General features: G+C 37.8%; 1 protein-coding gene across 1 annotated transcript in view; it reads left to right on the forward strand.

The window, feature by feature from the left end:
• The window catches only part of LOC124606017 (protein disulfide-isomerase A6 homolog), a 43,967-nt gene extending 17,938 nt beyond the window's left edge, over nt 1-26,029 (forward strand). The window contains exons 3-8 of the mRNA XM_047137983.1: nt 1,874-2,101; nt 7,824-7,985; nt 8,099-8,308; nt 14,278-14,435; nt 19,597-19,755; nt 25,521-26,029. Coding sequence (XP_046993939.1) covers nt 1,874-2,101; nt 7,824-7,985; nt 8,099-8,308; nt 14,278-14,435; nt 19,597-19,755; nt 25,521-25,689 — 1,086 coding nt within the window. The 3' untranslated portion in view covers nt 25,690-26,029. The remainder of the gene's footprint in view (nt 1-1,873; nt 2,102-7,823; nt 7,986-8,098; nt 8,309-14,277; nt 14,436-19,596; nt 19,756-25,520) is intronic.
• Nucleotides 26,030-26,642: the final 613 nt, after the last annotated feature.

Below are 26,642 nucleotides of genomic sequence, written 5' to 3' on the forward strand. Positions count from 1 at the left end.
ATCTTTCTCTGGGTCCCCAGTCTTATGGATATCCCGGGGAATGAACTGGCCAGCCGTTTAGCCAGACAAGTGATATCTCACCCAACATTCACTTTGACCACCCATGGCTTGGATTTGCAGGATGCAGATAAGATCTCTCCTCACTCTGAGATGGAAAATCATCTGATAAACTGCTGCCTCCTCCAATAAACTCTGCACTGTCAAGACTACAGTTGGGACCCTCCTTCTGTTCCTCCCAGAAGAAATCCATGGTCCTGTGTCACCTTCACATTGGTCATAATAGACTAAATCATAGTTTTATTTTATGTAACAAGCCGCTACCACCACATTGTGGTTGCAGAGCATTAGACAGCAGCTCATATCCTGGTGGAATGCCCTCTTCTTGCTCTCCATTTTAAGTATGGTCTTTCAGATTCTTTGCCTCTAATATTGGTGGGCAACTTACAGACAGTTGAATTAGTTCTTACTTTTCTCTGTGGAAGTAGTTTTTGTTCTCAGAGATAACATTTTTGACTACTCTCGGTGCAGGAGTAGGGTGGTTGGGGTTGGGGCATCTCCTGCTCCATGGGAAGTACTCTTGATTCTGCCTCCTTTGCCAGCTGCCTACACCACCCGTCTTCAGCTCTGTTCCAATTGCTTTTAGATATGGTTTCCACCTTTCTCTGCCACATTCTACTTTTCATTTTGACAATAGTACTCTGTGAAATTACTGGGTGCCGCTCCCCTCCTTAACACTATACTGTAATGGATCAGGGGTGAGGCAGCTGTGGAACAGGTGGATCCCATTGCATGCAGAGCCGTGGGGTGCACTCACCTGGGCACACCCATATGCTGCCTTCATTAATTCTGTCACCATGTATTATTGGTGGGTCAGCTGTTCTCCATTTCATTTTTAACCTTCTCACTTTTATTGTTATGAATCTCTTGGCTAGAAGATATTCTTTACTCTTTAACTTTCATCGCCCTTAATTCAATTGGTGGCGGTCTGAGGCAGGTGGTATTTCTGTTGCCATAGATGAACTCTGGAAGACCCCTTGTCTGTTCTGGGCTATATACTGGGCTGATTCTTGCATTATTACTCTTTCGTAAATTATTTGTCAGCTCTGGCACCAGTATTGCCTTCAGTGGTTCGATTTTAGCATTTTCCGTTTACACTGAATCGTGTAATTTTTGTGGTTCATGGCTTCATGTTGGAGAAGACATGCAATATGATGATTTCACTTTATGTTGAGTGGCTTTGGTAGTGGCTTCATATTGGTTCTTAATGCTGAGTACTCCTCTTATCGTTGAATATATTAAATAGATACTTAATTAAAATTTCTAAAATTGTTTTTATATTTGCTGATACATAGTTTGTCAGTTTTCTTTCTGTATGTTTGTTGGTGGTTTTGTGCTTGATGTCGCAAGTATCCATTGGAATTTCTTGGTTCAATTACTTGTGATTTATTCTAACTTTTGTCATGTGGAAATGTCAGGAATATGAGACATAATGAGGAAATAGTTGACTGTACAGTAACCTGAATTTATTCATCAAGCTACTGGGCTAGAATCTGGCAGAAAACTAGTTGCCCGATTTTATTTTTTTGTTATTTTATTTTAATCCCCCCCCCCCCCCCCACTCCCCCCCTTATCCAGAGACAAAACAATCTTCCTGTGATGTGGTATCTCTCCAGGACTTGTATACCTCAAATAATCTTAAGAATACATTACTAATTGGTTCATTCGGGCTTCCTGGAAAGAATAATAAAAGCATACATACTTCTTGTATGCAGTCAAAAATTTATATTTATTAATTTAAGATGCGCAACAATGTTTCAATTAATCACATAGAGGGAGAAATATTGTTCATTTTAATTTGTTTTATTTCTTCCAGGGTGTTATTAAAGTAGGAGCAGTGAATGCAGATGAACACAAGTCTTTAAGTTCCCAGTATGGTGTTAGAGGATTTCCAACTGTAAAAATATTTGGATCAGATAAGAGCAAACCCGAAGATTACAGTGGTCCTAGAACAGCTGAAGGACTTGTTGATTCTGGATTTAAAGCACTTAGGGATAAAGTTAACATTCAACTTGGTGGAAAACGAAGTGGTAGCAGTTCAAAGGTAAAAATTAAACAATTATTTAATAATCACTTTTGTTGCTGCTCTCTTGCTTGAAATGTTTAAAAATGTTTAAAATACATGTTTTATTTATTGTTAGCAGTGACTCTCTAAATATTTCTTTAAAAGTTTTAAATTGGTGTACAGTGTGATTATAATCAAAGTTAAACTTTCAAAACGCTGTAGAAATAACACCATTGATCAGAATGACATCAAATTGCAACAGAATATTATAGGAGCAGGGTGAAAACGTATGGCAGAAGGAAAAAAAAGTGTGAAAATTGATCAGTAGATGGCGCTGTATGTGTTGGAATACGTAAATGGAAAACACATTTCATGCGCACGACCCATTGAAGGTGGTATAAACACGCCGAGTACACAGTTTTCCTCTTTTCACATCTGCGAAACTTGCCATGACTGTCTCAATGCAGGATTGTGGTCTGCTTGTAAAGCTGTATTACAAGAATGATGACTGTGCACCCTCTCCACAGAAGTTCCGGACACTGAAGGGTTTGAAAAAAGACGTTGGTCCGATGACTGCTGTGTTTCTGGAGAAAATGATTTGGAAATTCGAAAATATGGGTTCTTTTGGTGTGCAATCTGGTAGAGGGCGGAAGCAAATTGATTTGATGTCGGAGGAAGCAGTGGCCATAGCAATGCAGGAGAAGAGTGGTGGTGTGCAAACGTGTAGCGCATGGGGAATTTCCTGAACATTGGACATACCCATGAGCACGGTGTGTAAAATCTTATGAAACATCCTTCTTTGCTATCCATTAAAAATTACCCATGTGAAAGAGTTGCTTCCTGTTGACTTGCCAGCAAGAGAGACCTTTGCTTTAGAATTTCTTGCTCGCATTGAAGTGGACAATGATTGGCTGTGGAAGATTTTGTGGACAGGCGAAGCCCATTTCCATCTGACAGGAAATGTCAATACACAGAATTCTCGAATGTGGGCAATGGAAAATCCACATGCAAATAAACTAGTGCCACTTCATCCTGAAAAGGTCACTGTGTGGTGCTGGTTTACAGTGTCATTTATCATAGGGTCATATTTTTTCAAAGAGACTGGTGCTTCCGGTCCTGTTACCTGTCCAACACTTATAAGCGCTATGAGTGTTTTTTGTGCAACCACTTCATACCAGCTCTCCAATGGTGTGGATGGGATTATTTTTATAAAAGATGGCACATCTCCGCACATTGCAAATGTAGTTAAGTGGCTTCTGAAGTGCCATTTCGGAAGTGCTAGAATTGTCAGCCGCCATTTCCTTACAGCCTGGCTGTCCCGATCACCTGATCTTAATCCATGTGACTTCTGGGTGTAGGGCTATCTGAAAGATGTGTTCAGGGTTCCTATTGCAAACTTAGCTGCATTGAAGGCACGCATTGCACAACACATTCTGAATGTGACCCCGGAAACACTTTGATCAGTTGTGGAACATGCTGTTTCTCGATTTCAACTTGTTGCAGAAGACGGTGGACAGCACATTGAACATGTTTCGCGCCAGTCACGTGGAAATTAATCATCTGGTTTGATTTTGATTGATGCTTTTTATGCAGCTTTTGGCCTCAACGATAATTAAAAACAGATTTTTTTCACATCTTCATTGCTGTGGTGGATGGGCTTACGCAAGTAACAGTAGCACATCTGTACACCCATCCACACAAAGTAGTACAGTTTTTCTAATGTCAGACGTACGCTTTGGGCATCGTTGTAAGATTCATTTGTCATTTGTAGTTGACCCCTATTATGATGCTTACAGCGCCATCTGTTGCTACATTTTGTAACTCTTTATTTTTCTTCTTCCATACATTTCCCCCTTCACTGATAATATTCCGTTGCAATTTGATGTCATTTTGACCAGTGGTGTTGTTTCTACAGCTGTTTGAAAGTTTAATTATAATCACCCTGTATATTGAAAGGTACACTGGACTGTAACACACATTAGTTAAGTGAATCAGATGGGTAAATTTGGAAGCAGCATTGAGGTTTAGTGTAACAAATCCCATTTAGCAATAGGATTTTTATGGATGGTTAACAAAACTTCCTTTATTTTTTTAATTCATTAGATGCTGCAAAAATTGTACTATAGTCCTTGTTTAAATGTTTCTCACGTGTTTTCAGGGAGCCTAAATATTTTACAAGTTACTAAATTCTTGACAGTTAATAAAGAAAGTAAAGTACTGATAAGAATCAGTGATCATAATGAATTTCCTGAGTCATGTCGTCTAGATTACTTCATTTTTGTTATTACGTTATTTCAAGTAATATGTTTTAGCAATTTACATCGTCAGATCCTGTAATTAATAAGAGTTGAGAACTGGAAAACCTCACTTATCAAACTCAAAACTTTGAAAATAAAGTTGAGTGCCAATGTAAGAGGATGGTTTGAAAAGTTCTCAGAATGGAATAGGAAAAAAGTATTTACATCACTGAATCTCTCTTTATTTTTCAATGTAGTCTCCTTGTAGATTAATGCACTTGGTTTCCAACAATGTTCCAGTGCCTTGATCCCACCTTGAAAATGAGTTCTCTCCAGGCCTGCAAAATAGTCATCAACTGTGGTTGTCAATTCTTTGTTTGAAGTGAATCTTCATCTACCATGAAAAATTTTCAGTTTTGGGAAAAGATGGAAGTTTGACAGAGCCATATCAGGTTAATAAGGCGGGTGTGACAACAATTCATACGTTTGTTCGTGTAATTTTTCCATGGTGACGGTACATGTGTGCAGGCGCGCATTGTCTTGATGGAAGATGACTTTCTTCCTTGCCAAACCTGGCCCTTCTTTGTGTATTTTTTGTTGCAATTTGTCCAGGAGGTTAGCATAGTATTCTCCAGTAATTGTTTGCCCAGTGGGGAGATAATCTACAAACAGAACACTGATGTATGACCTTTCGTGCCGAAGGAATTGTCTTAGCTTCCTGTGGTTGCAGGGAATCACCCTGTTTCTACTGCTTTGACTGTTGTTTTGTCTCTGGGGTATAGTAGTGCACACAATTTTCGTCTGTGGTCACAGACCGGCACAAAAAATCTTGTTCATTTCTCCTAAAATGGGCCAGATATTGTTCCGATATGTCCATTATCATGCCATTTTTGATATAGCATTAAGTGTAGCAGCACCTATCTTGCAGACAATTTTGTTTTTTTTTTCATTTCTATAGTTAAAATGCAATATACCCTTTCAGATGACATCTGGCAAGCGTGAGGAATTTGACGCACTTTCAATCGGTCCTCCATGATCATTTTGTGCACTTTTGCTATAATTTCTGGGGTAGTCACACATCTTGGTCAACCACTGTGCAGATAATCATCTAAGATCTTCCGACCTAATTTAAATTAATTTGTCCATTTGGCAACAGTTGAATATGAAGGAGCAGAGTCTACCCGTGTATTCTGTAAATCGGCATGAATGTCCTTTGCTTTCATATCTTTCTTCATGAAGTACTTAGTCACTGCTTGAATCTCGATAATCCCCCCCCCCCCCCGCCCCCTTATCTTCGCAAATCACTACGTGGGAACATTAACAGAGCCACGTCACTGCCACAGCTCTCTTCCAAGAGCACTGACGTGGCTTGTGTTTACAGGCAACATTGCAATGAATATCACGTGAACAACTTGTTGCACTAGTGCTGACCTCTCGTGTTGATTTAGAGAACTTTTCACACCATCCTCGTATAGTAAGTCATATACTGAAACAGTGTATCAGCTACCAATTGGACTCAAAAGTTTGCACATATAAAAGCACGAGGCAAGAGACAACAGTGGTGAGGCTAATGGTTTTCTAAACATTCGTGGATTTTCATGTATAAAAATTGAGAGCGATTTAAAACAGGAAATACTTGAAGTTGAATTATCCAAGAGTGCTTAAGAGAAGTGGAGCAAATCAGTTTCGAATTTGCACTGATGATCTACAGGACACCAGCTGGTGGTACTCACTGCTGCTCAACATAGTGAAGCTCGTGGTCATATTACTATGAATAACTTGACATTTCAGACTGTGGTAATATGTACATTTGGAGTCAACCTATCATCATGTTTACTCCAGGATCATGTATGATGCATGTTAAGTCACTGCTTTGATTCCTGGAACAATCCACAGACTGCATTGAGACTTGACAAAGTACCAGTACTGTGTTGCAGACTCCCTCCCTACCTCCATCAGTGAAGTCACAGATGGGTACGTAAACCCAGTGAATGAATCTGTTTTACATGGTCATTGCTGTCGTCTTCTGTTAATAGAACTTCCGATGCTGGCATATCCTTGTCTGACTATTACAACAATTTTAATAACTATTCCTTGATGCGGCAAATGTGACGTACCATCCTAACCCTTCTTTCAGTCAAGGTATGCCATAAAGCTGTTTTCTCCACTATTAAATTCAATGCTTCTTCATTAGTTACCAAGTCTACATAACTTATATGCAGTGTTCTTCCATAACACCACATTCCAATAGTTTCTATGCACTTCTTATGTGTGCTGTTTATCATTAATTTTACACTTCCATCCATCACAGCATTCCAGACAAGTGATTTTAGAAACGACTTCCAGACATATCAAATATTTATTCAGCGTTAACAAATTTCTCTTTTTCAGAAGTTCTTCCCTTGCTGTTGGTATTCTGTATTTTGTATCCTTTCCACTTCAGCCTTTGTTAGTTATTTTGCTGTCCATGTAACAAAACTTGTTTCCTATTTTTAGTGTCTCATTTCCTAATGTAATTTCCTCAGCATCGTGTAGTAGTAATTTGGCTTCATTCTGCTACTTGTGTTTTTCTTTTGTTGATGTTCATCTTGTAACTTCATTTCAAGATACTATCTGTTTCAGCCGACTGGTCTTTAAAGTCTTTTGCCATCTCTGCCAGAATTTAGTAATTTTTTTTGTCTCCAGATACATAAATTTGTCAGATTTTTCCTCAATTTCCTTTACTGCTAGCTCTATGTACACACTCAGTAACACAGCTGATAGCTTAAAACCCTGTGTCACTCCTTTCTCAACTGCAGCTACCAGTTATTTTTCTTCATCTCTTAGAATTGCAGTGTGATTTCTGTACAAGTTGTGGATCACCTTTTTCTCCTTCGTATTTTACCTCTGACAAATTCAGAATTTCAAAGATTGTATCTCAGTCAGTACTGTCAAAAAGATTTTCTGCATTCGTAAATGTGGGTTTGTTTTTCTTCAACCTATTTACTAAGTTCAAGTCGATATTGCCTTTCATGTTCCTCAGTTTATCTTGAACTGAAATTCTTCCTAGTCTAGTTCAGTTACTACCAGCCGTTCGATTCTTCTACAGATAATTTGTATTATAATTTTGCGACCACAACTTACTAAACTGACAACACAGTGTGAGTGTAAATAACCCATTATCATCTGCCTTCTTTGGTATTGGGATTATTACACTCTTCCTGAAGTCTGAGGATATTTCACATTTCTTAGATATTTTGCATCCATGGTGAAACAGTTTTACAAAGAAGTTCATGAAATAAGTGTTCCCCATTAGACTGTCTCACAGTTCATATTTGGCTCAATTGAGTAGTGCCAAATTATGTTTGCAACTGTATATGTTTCAATAATTGTATTCTTGCAACTGTAAACATGCGCTGCTGTTCCAGAACTTTTGAGCGTAATCTTTGTTGTTGTCATTTGTACTTTGTCAGAATATTTGTTAATGAAATATAACATTTATGTATAAAAGCATTCCTAACAAATAAACTTTTGGTCTTTAACAGAGTGATCCAAAAGATGTCATTGAACTGACAGACAGTAACTTCAAATCAAAAGTTTTAGATTCTGAAGATATTTGGCTGGTTGAATTTTATGCTCCTTGGTGTGGCCATTGTAAGAATCTTGCACCACATTGGGCTAAAGCAGCTACTGAACTGAAAGGAAAGGCGAGTACTATGGGTTGCATATATTTATGTAGAGGTAGATAACCGAGAAAAATAAAAAGAAACTGTTTGATATTTTAACTCTTATTTGTTTAAAATGAATTGCTTTGTTGTAGGTAAAACTTGGCGCTTTAGATGCAACAGTACATACTGTAACAGCAAATGAATATGGAGTACAGGGATATCCTACAATAAAATATTTTGGACCTGGCAGGAAGGAATCAAGCTCGGCTCAAGACTACACTGGTGGCAGGACAAGCAGTGATATAGTAACATGGGCAATGGAAAAACTGGCAGAAAATGTTCCTGCTCCAGATGTGAAACAGGTCAGTCATTCAACAAATAAAGCTAGTAATGTGTGTGTGTGTGTGTGTGTGTGTGTGTGTGTGTGTGTGTGTGTGTCTAATCATGAACAAGAAGAAATAAAAGTTGTCTCAATAGTAAATAACTCTGTTAGAATGTAGTGGATTAAAAGTTAGGTGTAATTCTCCTTACTTGCCTCAATATACATAGACAACATTTCATGCTGAATCACACCATGGCAAAAGTTTGGGATTCAGCCACACCTAAATATAGATGTAAGCCTCTAAAGTGGCCAAAAAATTTGGTGTGCTGTTCTGAGAGCCAAGGTTTGACCGACCACTCCTACTTTTCGTATAAACCAATCACACCAAAACTTCAGAGGGTTATTCCTATCTATGATGTCTATATATGGATGAAAAGATACGCCCCTGCAAAGTTGGCCAAAATTTTATACGTTCAAATTTGAGTATTTGGGGGGGGGGGGGGGGGGCGGCAATATCTCGACTGTTTCTCTTACTACAGCTGGAAAGAGCATGCTTTAAGTTTCAAAGCTATATTGTTTAATTTCTGGATCTTTCTGAGTAAGAGTACGTTTCAAGAGTTATTAGTTTTGCACTTCTAGAAGATTGAAAAGTGAAATATTTTTCAGATGAATTCCCATAATTAATTTTTTTATTTGACTATATAAATCAGTTTCAAACAGTAATTTAACATATGCTATAAAACAAGTATAATAAACAACACAGCAAATTTTCAAAACAAAAACACAAAATAGTCAGTTCCATTTTTGGTTAAACAGCTCCAAAGTTTTGTCAAGGACAAATTGAAAAAACAGTATTGTCTTCCTGATGATGATGTTGAAGGTGCTTTTAGTCATGAAAATAATGAAAATATGTTGCTCAGGAATCCAACAGGTGGTTTTAGCAGTTGGCCAATGGAAGGGACAAGCAGTAACATGTGGCTGATGAGGACATCTTGTTGTTCATGTGAAACTTGACAGACTCTTACAACTTGCCAGAAATTGTCATACTGTCCTGGTTGTAAATTTGCAATTGAGATTGCTGGAATTTCATCATCTACTTCAGGGGCATTAACTGTGAATGCTGTAGCATCATTGTAAACTCTTTCTCCGAGCTGATTTCGATTAATTGGCTTAAACTGACAATTTTCTCTTGTTCCAGATATTGTATGTCCCATGTCAAACATTGTTTCTTGATCCGGATGATTATTTTTTTTTTTTTTTTCATTTGCTACATAAAAAACTTTTTCTGGACTACTATCATCACAGAATTTGAACAAATCATATGGAGTCAATATTTGGTTATCTAAGGGCCTCTGCAAACTACTAAGGAGTGCTAGTCTTTTTGCTGTTCCCCCAGTGCCAGCACATGGTGATTTACTGTGGCTTGTTCCAAAAAAAATCCATTCGGCAGTGGTGCTAAAATCCTTTTCATGCAGACATAAATTGATGAAACTTTTGGAATTCTTATACTGAGCAGCTGAACCATCACTAAATAAATGTTCTTCATGTTTTCAATCTTTGTCTTTAAATATGCTATTAGCTTTATTTGATGGGCATGGACAGCAATTGTTATCACGACAGAGACAACAAATGCTGATAGTCTGACATTCTTTGCCACCAAAATAAATGAATAATTCTCAGCAAAATCCATCAATATTATTAATTAATTTCCTGCAAGATTTCTTTTTAGCTGCGTAGGGTTTAAACTTTAGTGTTTTGTCAGAAAGTGATGGCTTCTTAAATTGGTAATTTTGAAAATCAGTGCCACCATGAAATCTTCAGCAGTGCTCTGATATGTCTCCAATTTGCTTCTGGTAGTATGAACCCATTGCTTGTATTACACTGTTTCTTTATGGTCATAGTCTTCAAAAGGGTCTTTAAGAAAAGCTTCTAGTTTTATTTTTTTCTGGACATTCCTCACAGCATTGTTGCAGTGTACAATCTTTCAAGTCTAAACTGCATACAGTTTCTCCTCCCCCCCCCCCCCCCCCCCCCCCAACTCTCTAATAACCTCGGCTGGGTGTTTCTGAAGCCAAGTTCACAAAATTTTGAGAAGCTTAGTTGAGTTCATTTTGCTTACAATAAACAATGATTTTTTTTTTTTTTATTTTATTTTTATTTTTTAGGTTACAAAGGAGCAGGTGTTTCTGCTTCTGAATCTTCCCTTTTCAGTTTGCAGGTGTTGCCAAAATTCCATCTTCCATCTCTAGTTTCCTAGACTTCTCCACCATTTTAGTCGAAACAGCAAATTCCTTAGCTGTTTTTTCAATAGTCCAGGTATTTGGGGCCAGGGTCAAAATTTGAACTTTACTGCTATTTCTTGAAGCCTGAAATATCTTAAGTTTTTAAATTAACATGTCCATATCTTTACATTTCTGGCACTTTTCCATTTGCATTTGAGCAATGGCTACTTGGCTCACACCAGCAGCTGTGGCAATTACCTTAGTAATGCTGCCTTAGGCTTTCAGAACTTTGCTCTTTATGTATCCCATTGAATGCCTTTTGCTGATCTGTTGAAGCTTTAATGGTGATTCACCATGTGGTGATAATGAAGTATTAGCAGTAAAACGAGCATCAACAACATCCATATCTTCAGTAGGTGGTGATTCTTGCTTATTATGGTAGGATGATTCTTTTTGGGCCACATTTGGTACCAATTTTCTGACCAGGTTTAAAAAACTTCATTAGTCGGTAACTTCAACCAATCAGACATCGCAATGGTTACTGCTGTTAAAATCTTCTTGGTTACGTGTTGTTCTTTACTACCAAGTGGGTTGCAGCAAGTCTTCTGCAAGAACAGAAATTTTGTTATCAACAATGCGTTATGTTATGAACAAATTTGGGCATCTTCAGTAAAATCAAGCCCAGACCTACGCTGTAGAAGCTCCTTCTCCATTGGTGACATTTCCTCAACTTCTTGTAGATGACTTTTGTCATAATAGAGTGATGATGACTCGTAACAATCAGCTCCATCTGATCCGCCAAAGTAGCTGGGTGCAAGGGTCTCTTGGTTCATTTTATACAATAATTTATTGACCTTTTACAAGCAATTTTGAAAGCTGATGAACATCTGGGTTTGAAGCTTAGAAGATTTAATCTTGCACATAAAATATACAAATTAGGCCATCAAAACATATTGTTTTAGTGGTCACCTTCAGCTAAAACAATGACTGTTGATTACTCAAACACTCAGTACTCAACACTAAGATTGTACAATGTCAACACCAAAGATTACACTGCACAGAAAACTGACACTGTGAAAATTGCCAATAATGAAAGCAACAACTGAAAGTGGTGAATCAGCAATGTATCACTGCTGCGAGGATAGAGCCGTAAAAAAAAAAAACACTATTGCTGCTTTATAATGCCGATGGAAACGGAGTGAAAATGCATATATGCACCACCATGCATTGTAGGGTTAGAACGTTCTAAAGCAACATAGCATTCCATTATGATCTTATAGATTTTATAATCTTGACCATTTTCTGAGGTTTTATTATACGAGGGCAGTTCAGAAAGTAACCTCCGATTGGTCACAGTGCGGGTTGTGGGGGGAGTAGCGACGCCATCTGTGCGTTCACGCACTCAACAGGTCAATCGGCATCAAGCCGTGGTCGAGTGAACGTCGTACCTGCGCTAGTTTAGTTTTTGTGGCAGTTTGAAATGTGTGCTGCAATAGAAAACCCCGCCAAATGTGAAGTGCGTGCTGTCATAAGGTTTTTTACAGCCAAAAGATATTCTGCAGCAGCTATTCATCGTGAGCTTTGTGCCATGTATGGACCAAGAGTTATGAGTGAAGGAGTTGTCCGTGAATGGGTACGTTTATTTAAAAGTGGACGAGAAAACGTTCATGATGAAGAGAGGAGTGGTAGACCATCATTGGTGACTGACGAACTCGTTCAGACAGTTGATGCAAAAGTTCGTGAAAATCGACGTTTCTCAATGTCGGAGTTGTCTACTGGTTTTCCACAGATTTCTAAGACACTCTTGTACGAGATAGTGACAGCAAGATTGGGTGACAGTAAGTTCTGTGCACGATGGGTGCCCAAAATTCTTACCGACCACCACAAAACTCAAAGAATGGCCTCTGCATTAGACTTTCTGTCACGTTATGAGGACGAAGGAGAACCATTGTTAAACAGAATCGTGACCGGTGACGAAACCTGGATTAAGTACGTGAACCCTGAGACAAAAGAACAATCAAAGATGTGGGCACATTCAAATTCGCCTACCAAACCAAGAAAAGCCTCGCAAGATTTTTCTGCCAGAAAACTGATGGCAACGGTGTTTTGGGATGCCAAAGGGGTGTTGTTGGTTGAATTCATGGAACGTGGTACGACCATTAATCAAGACGTGTACTGTGAAACAATAAAAAAGTTACGACGGGCTATACAGAACAAACGCCGTGGTATGCTGACTTCCGGTATCGTTTTTTTGCACGATAACGCCCGTCCTCACTCTGCTCGCAGAACAATGGCCCTTCTTGAGTCCTTCAAGTGGGACATTATCAACCATCCACCTTACAGCCCAGACCTGGCGCCAAGTGATTATCACCTCTTCATGCATTTGAAGAAATGGCTCGGGTCACAGCGGTTTGATGACGACGAAGAGCTCAAAGATGCGATCACAGGCTGGCTCCAGGCACAAACGGGTGATTTTTTATGCAGAAGGAATTTCAAAGCTTGTGAAGAGATACGATAAGTGCCTCAATCGCTGTGGAGACTATGTAGAAAAATAGTGCAAAGATGTAGTTGTAAGATGTATATATTAAAATATTTTTATTTAACTTGGTGTATTTTTTTAAAATCAACCGGAGGTTACTTTCTGAACGGCCCTCGTATTTATATTCTATACTGTAAAATGATGTAAAAACACTTCTTATTAGCATAGTTACATTCCCTAAACTTCAGGAAAATCTGATACTACTGAAAGAAACTACACTTACACATTTTTTTTATTGGTTTAAAGTTTCAAATTTTATTAATTTTTTGATTTATCGATAATCCATTGTCCGTGCTTTTGATAGCTATTCTTACCCATTGGTGTGCAAGATCCAGAGATTAAACTATGTAACTTTGAAAGCTTAAAGCATGCTCTTTCCAGCTGTGGCAAGAAAAAAAAAGGATTTAAAAAGTGACAATTGAGATAATGCCTCCCAAAAATACCCTAAAATTTGAATGTAGAAAATTTTGGCCAACTTGTGTGCAGATGCATATCTTTTCATGTAAGCATCCAATGCTAATTAAATTTGATCAATAGATAGCCATCATAGATAGAAAAAAACCCTCTGAAGTTTTGGTGTGATTGGTTCATACGAAAAGTAGCAGTGGTCAGTCAAACCTTGGCTCTCAGAATAGCTCGCCAAATTTTTTAGCCGCTTTAGAGGCTTGTATCTATATTTAGATGTGGCTAAATCCCAATTTTTTTGCCATGTTGTGATTCAGCATAAAGTTGTCTGTGTATAGTAAAGCAAATGACCTATCAATCTTGGCACATTTGCACTTTCGTATGTTGATACAAAGATGATTAGCCTCTCTTTAAAAGCCCCTAAAAATTCAACCACTGAAGATACTGGACTGAAATTTGGTTTGTAACCTTCAAAGGCCATATAGAATCTTCACATCAAATTTTGTTACATTTGGAGATGGTAGAGTGGAGGCGTTTTTTAATATTGGCCCCTTTGATGTGGAATGACCCTTAGATGACCTCTGTCTCAGCTGTTAAACCAGAAAACAAAGCAAACTTTCTAAGTTGAGCATAAGGGGGAAGTTTTTTTATTGTGGCATTCAGGTATTATTTTTCCAGACCAGAATGGCACACTTACCTTTCTGTGTGTTTGTGAACTTCAGTATTTCCTGAAGTATCTACATAATTTTAGCAGTTGTCCACCCCTTGTTTGTATCCATGTCCCTCACTGTGTGCAACTATGCACCAGTGCTTCGTAAACTCTCATTTCTTCTCTGTTTGCAGATAATAAATGAAGAAACCCTTAAAGAAGCCTGCGAAGAACATCCACTTTGTGTTGTATCTGTTTTGCCCCATATTTTGGACTGTCAGTCAGATTGCCGATATAGTTATCTAGACACATTGAAGAAAATGGGTGAGAAGTACAAACAGAAAATGTGGGGGTAAGTTTTAAGTGAATTGTTTTTCTTCTTATGCTTTGTATTTCTCCATAATAGCATTGTGTTTCTAACTTAAAGCAATTAAACATTAATATACAATGTGATGCCACAAGAGGATTTTGTATGCAGGCACATTTAAATGTCTAAACTTTTGCAGAAAATAAAAAAATTATGTTAATGCAGTAAATACCATATAAATGAAATTAGTTAGGTAACACACACACAATACACTCTATATATCAGTAACTTGCCTAGTCTTCTTCATCTACAATGCAGTCATATAGTCAGAAACATGTGAGATGTCAGTTTGGGGGACAGTTAAGCAGCTGGCTGTAGAATTTTCATATGTTATCAACCTGGGAGATATTAATGTAAATGTTCTTCCTTTTGTTCTTTAAATTCCTTTTAGTATCATTGTGTGTGATTGCCATCAAATACTTCTCCACACGTGCAGTAAAAAAAATCTAATGACCTTGCTGACATGTTGAGGTGGTGAAAAAACTGTTCATATAAATACTGGTGTGTGTGTGTGTGTGTGTGTGTGTGTGTGTGTGTGTGTGTGTGTGTGTGTGTGTGTGTACGAGCAACTGAATAGTTCAAAATACTCTAAAAGTACTTAATTCTTTCTTTATTGATCTATTCAATGCTGTATCTTCCTGAAGATATTTATACTAAAATTCCTCACTGTTTTACAAAAGTAATATGTGGATGGTAAGCAGTATAGACACGAAGAGAATATAAGCTTTTGAAATGTTATGCTACAAGGATAACTAATAGCAATACCAAATTGCATCTAGGGGGGGAAAAAAACCTTTGACTTTACTAAACAAAGGAATAACAAACAGTGGAAAGTCCATGACGAAATAACAATATTATGAAAAGGGTAGGTTGCTGTTGACCAGATTGGAGACATTGAATAGCAAACAGGCACAATGAAAATACTGCTGTACGTTAAGCCTTTGGCCAAAAGCCCTTCTTCCGACGTAGAAAAAGTGTGCGTGCGCACATACATACACCTGCAATAGAACTAGATGCAATGTCTGTCCCATACGTCCTCCTACCCCGCCCTACTCCACTCAGGCCGCGGGTATCCCCTATCTCATCAAAGGCAGGGCTACCTGAAAGCAGTCATGTGATCTACAAACTAAGTTGCAACCAATACATGGGTATGAAAACTAACAAGCTGTCTGTCCATATGAATAGCTACTAACAAACTGTGACCAAAAGACAGCTGGACCACCTGCTAGCTGAATCAAGGTGCCCAACCACATAGTGCTTCACTTCAGCGACTGCTTCATAATCTGTGCCATCTGGTTCCTTCCTTCCAACACCAGATTTTCAGAACTGCACAAGTGACAACTTTCCCTGCAATATATCCTATGTTCCCATAGCCAAGGTGTGTATGCCCTGGGGAAATTTTCGGAATTCTGGGGAATTTTTTGTTCTAATTTGCAGTTAAATTTTTGTAATTTTGACTGGTAAGAACTGATACTCTAACAAAGAGTATAACTGTATCCTGCTACTGCAGTATAACACCTGCAGCAATAACTCATAAACAAGAGAAAAAACCAAAATGAAACTTTAGTTGTAAAGGAAATGTGCCATTTAGAAAAAAAGTGCACACACAAGCATCTGCCAACAGCAATATTTGTCAAAGGCCTTACGACGAAGACGACGCAATACTTCGTAACAACAAACTGCTTTTTTTTCCCCATACTCTTGCAATTTCTGAAATGAAAAGCATTAATTTCAAAGTAAATTTCCTATTATGCAAAATGAATTGTTATGTGTGAGAATGTGCAATGAATTTCTAAAAATCAGTGTTGACTCTCATTTAAAACTTTGAGGACCAGCCACTTAGAATTATTTAGAGCCCAGAAGACCAGACATTTATGTAATTATTTTAAGATTTATGGGTACATTTGTGTGATGTATCTTATAGTGTCACACACACACACACAAAAAGGCAAATATTACACATGAAAGATTAGCTTATTAATCTTGGAGATCAATATATGTGAAAGCTTAGTTTTTCTCGTAGCTACATTGTGTATAATCATTTCAGCCATTAACTTTCCTAATTGTTTGTATGCATTACTTAGCCAAAGTGACATCACTGTTGACTACATAACCTGTCAAATGCTTCGGATATCTGCCGTCATCAACTGGCGAGATCACGTAACAAGAGCTATGATTGGCTTACTTACAAAACAGCATTGCAATCTCGATTTCAGTGCTTTGGAAACTAAAGTTCTGTGTTTGGTGGCATTCAAATTTGTAAGTTTTTCAGTTTAAGGGGAAGTGCACTGTCACTTAACACAGAAAAAGTGTGTTTTTAACTGGGAAATCTGGCAAAAATCCAGGATTTCTTTTCCTTGTCTGACGTATACACCCTGATAACCCCCTGGCCCCAGCCCTCACTAGTCCCCTTCCATGATCCCACTCCAAAACCACACAAGCCTTCTATTCCACCAACACATCCAGTAATCTTTTTTCCCATTCTCTAGTCCTCTCCATTTCTGCTCCCTTTCCCCCGTCACCAAATATCCTGACTACACCTAGCAACTCTATTCTGTCCCCACTACATCCCTACATCCTCCCACAAGCAATACTAAACCTTCAACCATCCTGCTCCAGCCTCCTCTGTACTCCACCATCCACAGCAAATTGTTTATCTCATCAGGTGTAGTTGCAGTCTGGCTGCTGCAGGCAAGACACAGTGGTCTTGTGTGTGTGTGTGTGTGTGTGTGTGTGGGGGGGGGGGGGGGGGTGTTCTGGCTCAAAGCTTAAATGCATAGCAGTCTTCTTTTCATTGTGCCTGTCTGTGACTCAGTGTCTCCTCTATATGGTGAATAGTGTCTATCCTTTTAATAATATTGTCATTAACCAAAGAAATCAGTTGACAGGACACATCCTGAGACATTAGGAAATAGATAATTATGTAATAGTGGAGTTCATAATAGAAGAGGACAAAAAGCTTAACTGCAAGAACCTGGTTCAAGTGGCTGTAGCTTGCAGCAGTTGCAGAGAGATAAGATACTTGAACAAGATAGGCTAGTATAGAGAGCTGCATCAATATTTTGCATTTGAAAGTAGTATGCTCTGCTAAAATGATTTACATTTTGTGTATCATACTTAAGGGAAAAGAATAATGTCACTGGGAATTTATGGGAAAAAATGTTAAACATATATGTCGGGATTGTCATTAGACCTTTTAAATTGTTAGATATTTAGCTCTGAAAAGTTAAAGAAATAATGTTAAACACACTTGCACAACAACTTTTTCTGCAAGGAAATCGTACCAAATGGATAGCTAATTTCTCTTCATTGTCTCAATATGGACAGTAGTCACTCACTGAATGAAAAGAAAAGTTATCATCAACACAAGGTATTAAAAAATCAACGCATTATTTCAAAAACTGGCAAATAGGACCTTATTTGAAGCATTTACACATTTTGTCAAAATTTTTACTTTGCAATGACCATTATGCCCTCCAAACGTAACAACTTCTGAAGTTATATCAGTCACTTCTTTTCATAAATTGAAAAGGAACACAGGACAATGATATTTGAACAGATGTATTAAAAACTTTGCCTTCATTTGAAAATAGTGAGTAATACCAAGAATGAATTATAACTGTAATTTAAATTTTCATGTAATGTCATTAAGGCCAGTTTGAGACAAAAAAATATTAGTTCATTAAAATATAAATACTTGTTGGTAAGAGAAGAGTACCGTATTTACTCGAATCTAAGCCGCACTTTTTTTCCAGTTTTTGTAATCCAAAAACCTGCATGCGACTTAGAATAGAGTGCAAAGTAAGCGGGAGTTCTGAAAAATGTTGGTTGGTGCCACCACAACTTAACTTCTGCCGTCGAATTATGTAGAGCTACACAGGCTTGCTTTCCAGGCAGGCACAAAGATAAATACTGGCGACAAAACCTCTGCGTCAGTAAATTTAAAAAAAAAAAAAAAGGCAGAAGACGAGCTTTTTTTTTTCTTCGCCTCGAGTTTCGACCACTTAATTTTCATACATTATCCAACGAAGTAAATACAAATTCCGTATTGGTCATCTTCGAATGTAGCAGCATTTCAACGTACTACGAAAATCCGACTGGCATGACTGTTTAGGATGTTTGTCAATATGGCCAACTCTACATTCTGAATTTTTTCCTACCTGTGACAAGAGATCGTTGCTAATAGGAATGACATGCAGTATTCACTTCACCATAAAAATAAGATGAATATAAACATTTTGCCATGTATTCTTTCGTGTTTGCTGCTAACTCATTTAAATCCTGTCTAACTCATTTAAATCCTGTCTAACTCATTTAAATCCTGTCTAACTCATTTAAGTCCTGTCTAACTCATTTAAGTCCTGTCTAACTCATTTAAGTCCTGTCTAACTCATTTAAGTCCTGTCTAACTCATTTAAGTCCTGTCTAACTCATTTAAGTCCTGTCTAACTCATTTAAGTCCTGTCTAACTCATTTAAGTCCTGTCTAACTCATTTAAGTCCTGTCTAACTCATTTAAGTCCTGTCTAACTCATTTAAATCCTGTCTGCCTAAGAAACTACGAAACTAGAGTGAGACAACAGCACTTACCAGATCAAAGAAAAATAAGCAGTCAATTCAAACCAGACGAAGCACGTGAAAAAAGAATGGTACCCGTATAAATACGGACGGAGCACCTGACGCATAGCAATGGCTACATGGTAAAGCTTAACTGCTAAGCTTAAGACTCGAACCAAACTACTGTAGCTGTATCGTCATTCCTTCGATCTAAATTGTGTATCATATTACAGTGGACCAACTTTGTTTCGATTTGGAGGTGCGGCCTAAAACTTTTCTCTCCCTTGGAATTTCGAGTCTCAAATGTCAGGTGTGGCTTAGATTCGGGGAAAAAAATTTTTTTCATTGATTTCGAGTCTCATTTTTCAGGTGCGGCTTAGATTCGAGTAAATACGGTAGTTTGAATTCCAAATAAAATTACAGTGTTCTCTCAATCATTAGAGATGCACTCACTACACGACTCCTACACTTTCTTGTGACGTTTAGCTTTGATCTGATATCTTACATTATTTTTCCTCTATCGATAATTTTGCAGCTATTGGCTATTATTAGTATATGAATATATTCATTTCATTGATTGTGGCTTGCAGGTGGATTTGGGCAGAAGCTGGATCTCAACCTGAACTCGAATCAATGCTGGAAATTGGTGGATTTGGTTATCCAGCTATGGCAGTAATGAATGTCAAGAAGATGAAGTATTCCATATTGAGGGGATCTTTCTCCACAGATGGCATCAACGAATTTTTACGGTAAGTTTCATGAAATGTGTTTCTCATATTCCTTCTTGAAATTGAGCAGCTTTCATAGCTTCATCTTCTTGGCTGGAAATGAATAAATTGTAATTGATTGATGACCAGAAGGACATTAACACAAAATTGTTTGCTTTACTTTGAATGAAAATAGCTAATTTTTGTTGTGGGTGTTATCAGAGCATGATGGCCACATACATACTTTGTTCACAATTCTTCAAAGAAAAATAGGCTCTACTGATTGACACAACATGAAGAAAGTGTTTTGTATGAAGAATCCAAGAAATCTAAATTAGCACTACATTATACATATTTCGTCGTAAGTTAGTGTCCACTATGCTCACTCCCCCTTCCTCCCCTTCTACGCCAACAGTTTTAAAGAAAGTCTTTGAATCATTACAGAAGGACATCGGCAAAAAGCAGATGAATAAAACAACCTTAAAGTGCAGCAACTAAAAAAAGTATTTCCATATAGTAATTAAACTGACAAGGAAGACAAAGAAATCAAATTAGTATGAAATTTGTGCCGGAAAATGATCTATGACCGAAACTGGTTGTCCAGTTAATAATAAATTATACAGCAGCTCCATGTGTTAAAATATGTCATTTCTATGAGTTATCAAAGTTGTGGAATGAAAGTGACAGAAGCAGTTTTCAAAAGAAAAACAAGCAACTGTGCAGCATAGTTGGTAATTATATTATAGTTATTTAATATAGTAGTCTTTCCAGTAGTATGGTGGCTTAGGGTGTCTTTAATTTTCATGCCCTTTAATGACCCTTGTCTTTCTTTGGCTGGCTTCTTCAATTTTTGAAGTGCCAGGCTCCTATTTTTTCTGTCTCCACAATTTCATGTTGTAATTTTTCATCCTTCATCACCATCTTTCTGAATAACATTCAGAATTGTAAGTCAAGCATTTATCTTCACACCAAGATGACACCTTAGACAGCCGACCATGAACAGTTTTTTGAAGAATAATTTCACCGACTGCAAATATAAATAGCAGGAAAGACAGCATTCGGATTGCGTGGGCTGTCATTCAGAAGATAATGATGGATCGGAGCGTCTAGAAACTCAACAGTTGGTACAAACTGAAAAACATCATGGGATTAAACCTAAACAAATCTCGTGCTTCTCGACACACACAATGTTAACTCCTTGTGCTAAGCTGGAAAATTAAAAATCATCATTGATATCATGAAGAAATACATAATTGTAATCGTGGCTCTTCAAGAAATCAGAAACAGTGATAAAGACCTTATGGAATCACAGGGATACCAACTTTATAAAGGAATCTTTGGAAAACGTCGTCAAAAAACTGTCCACAATTTGGCAATGGATTTCTTATTGACCTCAAAATTATCGACACACTCATAGAATTAAAATCTCAGTCCCCCAGACTTGCAACTCTAACTTTCAAATCTGCAAGTAAGACACACAATTATCAATGCTCATGCTCCCACCAATAGAGTTCCATAAGTGATGTGATCTACAGTGCCAATGCAGCGGAATAAAAAGCTGAAAACTTAAAAAAAACTGCCAGCTATGTGTATACTAAGATGTCATCTTTAGGCGTCAATCTCCACTAATGAAGAGAGGTAAAGCAGTGGTGTGCAAAAGATATAAACATGAAGCAAAAAAAATCAGTGACCACAGAAGATGTTTGTTTTGTAAATAAAAGCGAAACGCGTCTAGTGTGAATCTTCTTCATTAATTGCAGTAAGATTAAGACGGCAAAGCTAACGATAATTAATTGTTAGAGGTGCTGCGGAAGACAGCCACGTGGACAAACGTGATGTTTGTTTAAATCGGCAATCTAGCTCTATGCATGTTTTAATTTTATGCTTAACATATGTTATAGATTTAATGGCATCTGAGAAATTCAGTTCGTGTTTTTTAGAGTGCAGTAACACGTCTGTAAAATGGCTTCAAAATCAGAAATCCTAAGTGTTGGATTATCTTTTACACCTTCTGAATATATTTTCCATCCGTCTTTTAGATCCGGGCTTTGGACCAGCACTGGCGAAATTAAAAATATATTTTTTGTTTTTATTTTGTGTACAAGTTTTGTATTTTTTAAATAATTTTTTATTTCTTTTTTGTTGTCATTTACTTATAGAAAATTATCAGTATCACTTCTTCTCTTCTGAGTGATTATAGACATTAAGTAGTTTTGTTTAGAGTGGTAGGCCTCAAAACGTGGCACTACACATAGTGGTATGTTGCATGCTCTACATTCATATCTCGTTTCTCAGCACACTTTCTGCTTCAAGCATACTGCACACCGATACATTGGCGTAAGTTTCTTAGTTTTCCATCTCGATGACCTTTGGAAAATGCCTCCCCGTAAATCTTAGAGGATTCTCCTCTCCAGAGCGCCTTCCTCTACCAGCTTTCCTCCACTCTTTTGTGTAAGCTTCAGCAAGCTCTCTTACCAGACATAAATGAAATTCCACTAGTTGCATTTTTCGTCCTGTTACTACTTTGTAGAGAGCATGGGCATTTAAAATGCACAGATCCAGTATGTGGAAAAAGAACTTTTTTGTACCACTTGGCAGTCTTTCGTACTGATTGCACTTACCGCAGCAGCATGTCAGAGTGGTCAACAGCACCCATACTCTTGTTATAAATGCACAGATCCAGTATGTGGAAAAAGAACTTTTTTGTACCACTTGACAGTCTTTCGTACTGATTGCACTTACCGCAGCAGCATGTCAGAGTGGTCAACAGCACCCATACTCTTGTTGTAAATGCACAGATCCAGTATGTGGAAAAAGAACTTTTTTGTACCACTTGACAGTCTTTCGTACTGATTGCACTTACCGCAGCAGCATGTCAGAGTGGTCAACAGCACCCATACTCTTGTTGTAAATGCACAGATCCAGTATGTGGAAAAAGAACTTTTTTGTACCACTTGACAGTCTTTCGTACTGATTGCACTTACCGCAGCAGCATGTCAGAGTGGTCAACAGCACCCATACTCTTGTTGTAATCTGCAACACACTGTGGTTTCCTTAATCTTTCACCTGTCTTTCTATTTGTCTTTTCCATCTCGACCATTTCTGCAGTATTACAGGTGGTCATCATCCACACCTCTCTTTTGTCACACCATTTCACCACAAGGATTGTGCCAGTGGACATAAACTGTATTTATCCTAGTTTTAGTTTGTTCTATGATTTTGGCATGTTGCGTCTGTTTTTGTGAACAGTACCACATGCGTTTGTTCCATGTTTATGAAGCCAGAATAATAGGTCTGGGCTTGAATACCACTTATCAACATAGAGCGTATGTCCCCTTCCTAAAAATGGTTTCATCAATGTTGTTGCTACTACGTCACCATTTTTCCCCAGATTGTGGAAGTCCATTTCAGTATTTGTGCGCTTGTTAACAAAAACCAGTATATAACCCGTCTGACTGTCGCATAGCACAAATGTTTTTATACCAAACCTACTTCTTTTGGAGGGACTGATCTGTTTCAATGATAATCACCCTTTGAACAACAAGAGGCTTTTGTCAATGCAGAGCTTTTGGTGTGGATGAAATGTGCTGTGAAATGTTGTGCGAATTTTATCAACAATATACCTAATTTTAAATAACCTGTCTCCTTCATTGTTGACAGAGTTATCACTGAAGTGAAGCATTCTTAAAATTAACAGAAAATGGTCCCTGGACATAATTTTGCTGAAAAGAGGAGTGTTAAATAGTGTGTCTGTGGACCAGTAGTGACTGATCTTCAGCTTTTTCACACAAGCCATTAGCATACAAACAGTGACGAAGGGATGCAGTTCCTCGAAACCCGTTTCTTTCCATCTGGACAAACGAGAATGCTCTGATTCTGGAATATTTTCTTTTGTAAGAAAAAAAAATCTTAGTTTCATCTGCTATAAATTTCATCAGTTCTTCTATTAAAAATATCAGAAAATATCCCAAAACACTTGACTCCGACCCTAAACCGCACTTGTGTCCAGAAGCTGAAGCATCGAATGCATGCATAGATGGATGAAAATAACTTTTCTTCCAGTCAAACGTGTCTCTAAAGTGAGCTCTTTTCACTGGCACTTCACTGTCTCTCTCAGACCCATCAGATTCTGAATGATATCCCTCCCGTGTTGACAGATGCGTTGTTCCAGCTGAAGTATACGAGACAGGCCTGTTACTTTGAGATTCAGTCGACGAAAAATCCCTACCATCACTGTCGAAAATTTCATTCTCACTGTCGCTTCTAGTGAGAATTTTGATGATTTCTCACCTGTACAACCACAACAGCGTGTCATTTTCTTCTCGAAACATTAACAGCGTCAACAGTCAGTAAAAGCGCAGGTGAAAATTTCAACACAAGAACACAGCAGCAAATGCTCATGAGACTTCAACTGTGCTGGTGGAACCCTGAACAGCTACTAGGAGCTCGGCACGAATATACGGCTGGGTGCGTTAACACGACCAGAGGCCACAGGAGAAGAAGCGGCAGCACGTCTCAACATGTCATGAGGACACAGGTGCCACTAAGGCGGCGCACGTAGACACATTTAGAGCTCACAGGGACAGGTACAAAGGAACTCATCAGGAGCAGTTAAAGGGTTAAAGATTAGAGGTATAATTTACATTCTCTTAAAGTATCATATTTTGCATATTATTTAATCAAGACACTAAAAGTTTTTGTTATAAAACAATTGAAATACTACAAATTTGCCTTTGATAGTGATCTAGTGGTGAAGGAACAATTTAAATAAAAATGCTGAATTGTTAAATGTTGCCCTGCAGTCTGTTCTGATGCTGTAGCAAAAGTTCCATGGGAGGACTCAATATTTTCTGTTACAGATTTAAATGCCTAAGGTGACAATTACAAAAGGTTGTCAGAAATCATGTTATTGACTCTTTTTGCATACCTGTTATTAATCACCATCTCTTATATCTCTAAAATACCGTTTTCAGTGCTCATGTCAATTTTCCTCTAACTTGAAGCACTCACACCCTCCTTTGTATCAGCCTGGGTCACTGTGCTGTGTGCATTTCTAATTCACTCAGTATGCAAACGTATTAGTTAAGAGAGATTGAGAAACATGCTGAGGCATATAGCTCTCGTTCTTTTCATAGTCTCCCGGGTTCGATTCCCAGCGGGGTCAGGGATTTTCTCTGCCTCGTGATGACTGGGTGTTGTGTGATGTCCTTAGGTTAGTTAGGTTTAAGTAGTTCTAAGTTCTAGGGGACTGATGACCATAGATGTTAAGTCCCATAGTGCTCAGAGCCATTTGAATCTTTTCATAGTCGCTTGTACAAATTTTGTTGAAGGCTAGTATGAACTAACTGATAAACTTACGGTGAAACAAAATTTAAGCATGTGCCTAACTTGAGAACTAGTGGTACTGTAAATTACTTTAGAATTGTAATAAAATATTAATAAATGACAGTAGTAAAGGTTTTGCTAATGGTAGTGCTAAGAATATTACACTGTAAGTAGACTGGACAACTTCTGTAGTGAATATCAACAATTTAAGGAAAAGATAGATTGCTACTTACCATAAAGTAGGTAGCAGTCTTATCTTTTGCTTACATTGTCGATATTCCAATTGGGAGTTTCTCTACTGAATATTATTAAGATATTTATTCTAAATTTTTGAGGTGACTGCATATGCGTCATTTGTGGCCAGTGATTGTTGCTAGATTCATTGATCTAAGTAGTTTGGTCTTGAGGATAAGGCAGACCAAAAATTGTGCGTAAATCCCAGTTTGTTTTGATCCTGTTTTTACTTTTATGTCTACTTCTAGGGATCTCTCATTTGGTAGAGGCTCTACTGCACCTGTAAAAGGAGCGGCTCTTCCAAAGATTAACCCAACGGAAGCGTGGGATGGGAAAGATGGAGAGTTACCGCCAGAAGAAGATATTGATCTCTCAGATGTTGATCTTGATGACATAGGCACCAAAGATGAACTTTAAAACTTTGCAGAGTACAAAACTTTGTAATGATTTTGACTGACTGAAACATAGGTAGAGCTGTACGGATGAAAGGATGGTAGTAATTATTACAAATAGTGTGTGATGTGCATATGTGTGTGTATTTTGCTAGGAACTGGAGAATTAGGAAAGAACTATTCTAACTTGTGATAATGCGTGTGTGTGTGTGGAGGGAAAAAAAGCTGTATTATTTGATTGTTCATATTTTTTACTGATTGTCTAAGTTCAAAGCACATTTGTGTGCATTTTGTGTAATTTCTCTTCAAAACATATTACAAGCTGTTCGCCAATTCTAATAAATGTTTGTAATGTGATTTATCAATTTTTTAGTTTTGTGTTATCATTTATATGTAATTGAACCCTGGTTCAGAATTTCAGAGTTTCCATAGCTTAGAATCTTGCTATGTCTCTAGCTCATTACTCCTGTTCAGTGCCCCCAGTGTTTCATGACTTCGGACTGATTTCACCAGGTCTTGGAAGCTCTAAGTGTAAACCAATTTAGTTCAATATAAAAGATATGGAATTTTGTGTGTTAGATTGTGGTCTCAGAAAATTCTACTGGAGAAGTGATCATTCTGTGCCAAGTGATCTAATGTTGGAAAAAGTTTCCACATGATCAACAGGAATTTTCCTGAAGTTGTATGTGAACAGTTGCAAATGTTGTCAATGACCACTGGTAGAGTTTTACTTTCACCAATGTAGTACTTGCAAATATGTAATTATTTGTTTGACCCCATTGTGCTGCTATCAATAGTGCACCCGTGAGTTTTAAGCAACTTTGAGGCTTATCTCTGGCAATATTTTCTTGAAACAAACAAAACTAAGCAGTCTTATACAGCTTCTTGAGCTACCTTAAGTGAAACAATAAAAAAAAAAAAATTGAGTGATGGAAAATTTGAAGCGAACCTGGTCAAAAAATAGATGCTTGAAAAAAA

The sequence above is a fragment of the Schistocerca americana genome, chromosome 1, assembly GCF_021461395.2.
Source record: "Schistocerca americana isolate TAMUIC-IGC-003095 chromosome 1, iqSchAmer2.1, whole genome shotgun sequence".
NCBI classification, from domain to species: domain Eukaryota; kingdom Metazoa; phylum Arthropoda; class Insecta; order Orthoptera; family Acrididae; genus Schistocerca; species Schistocerca americana.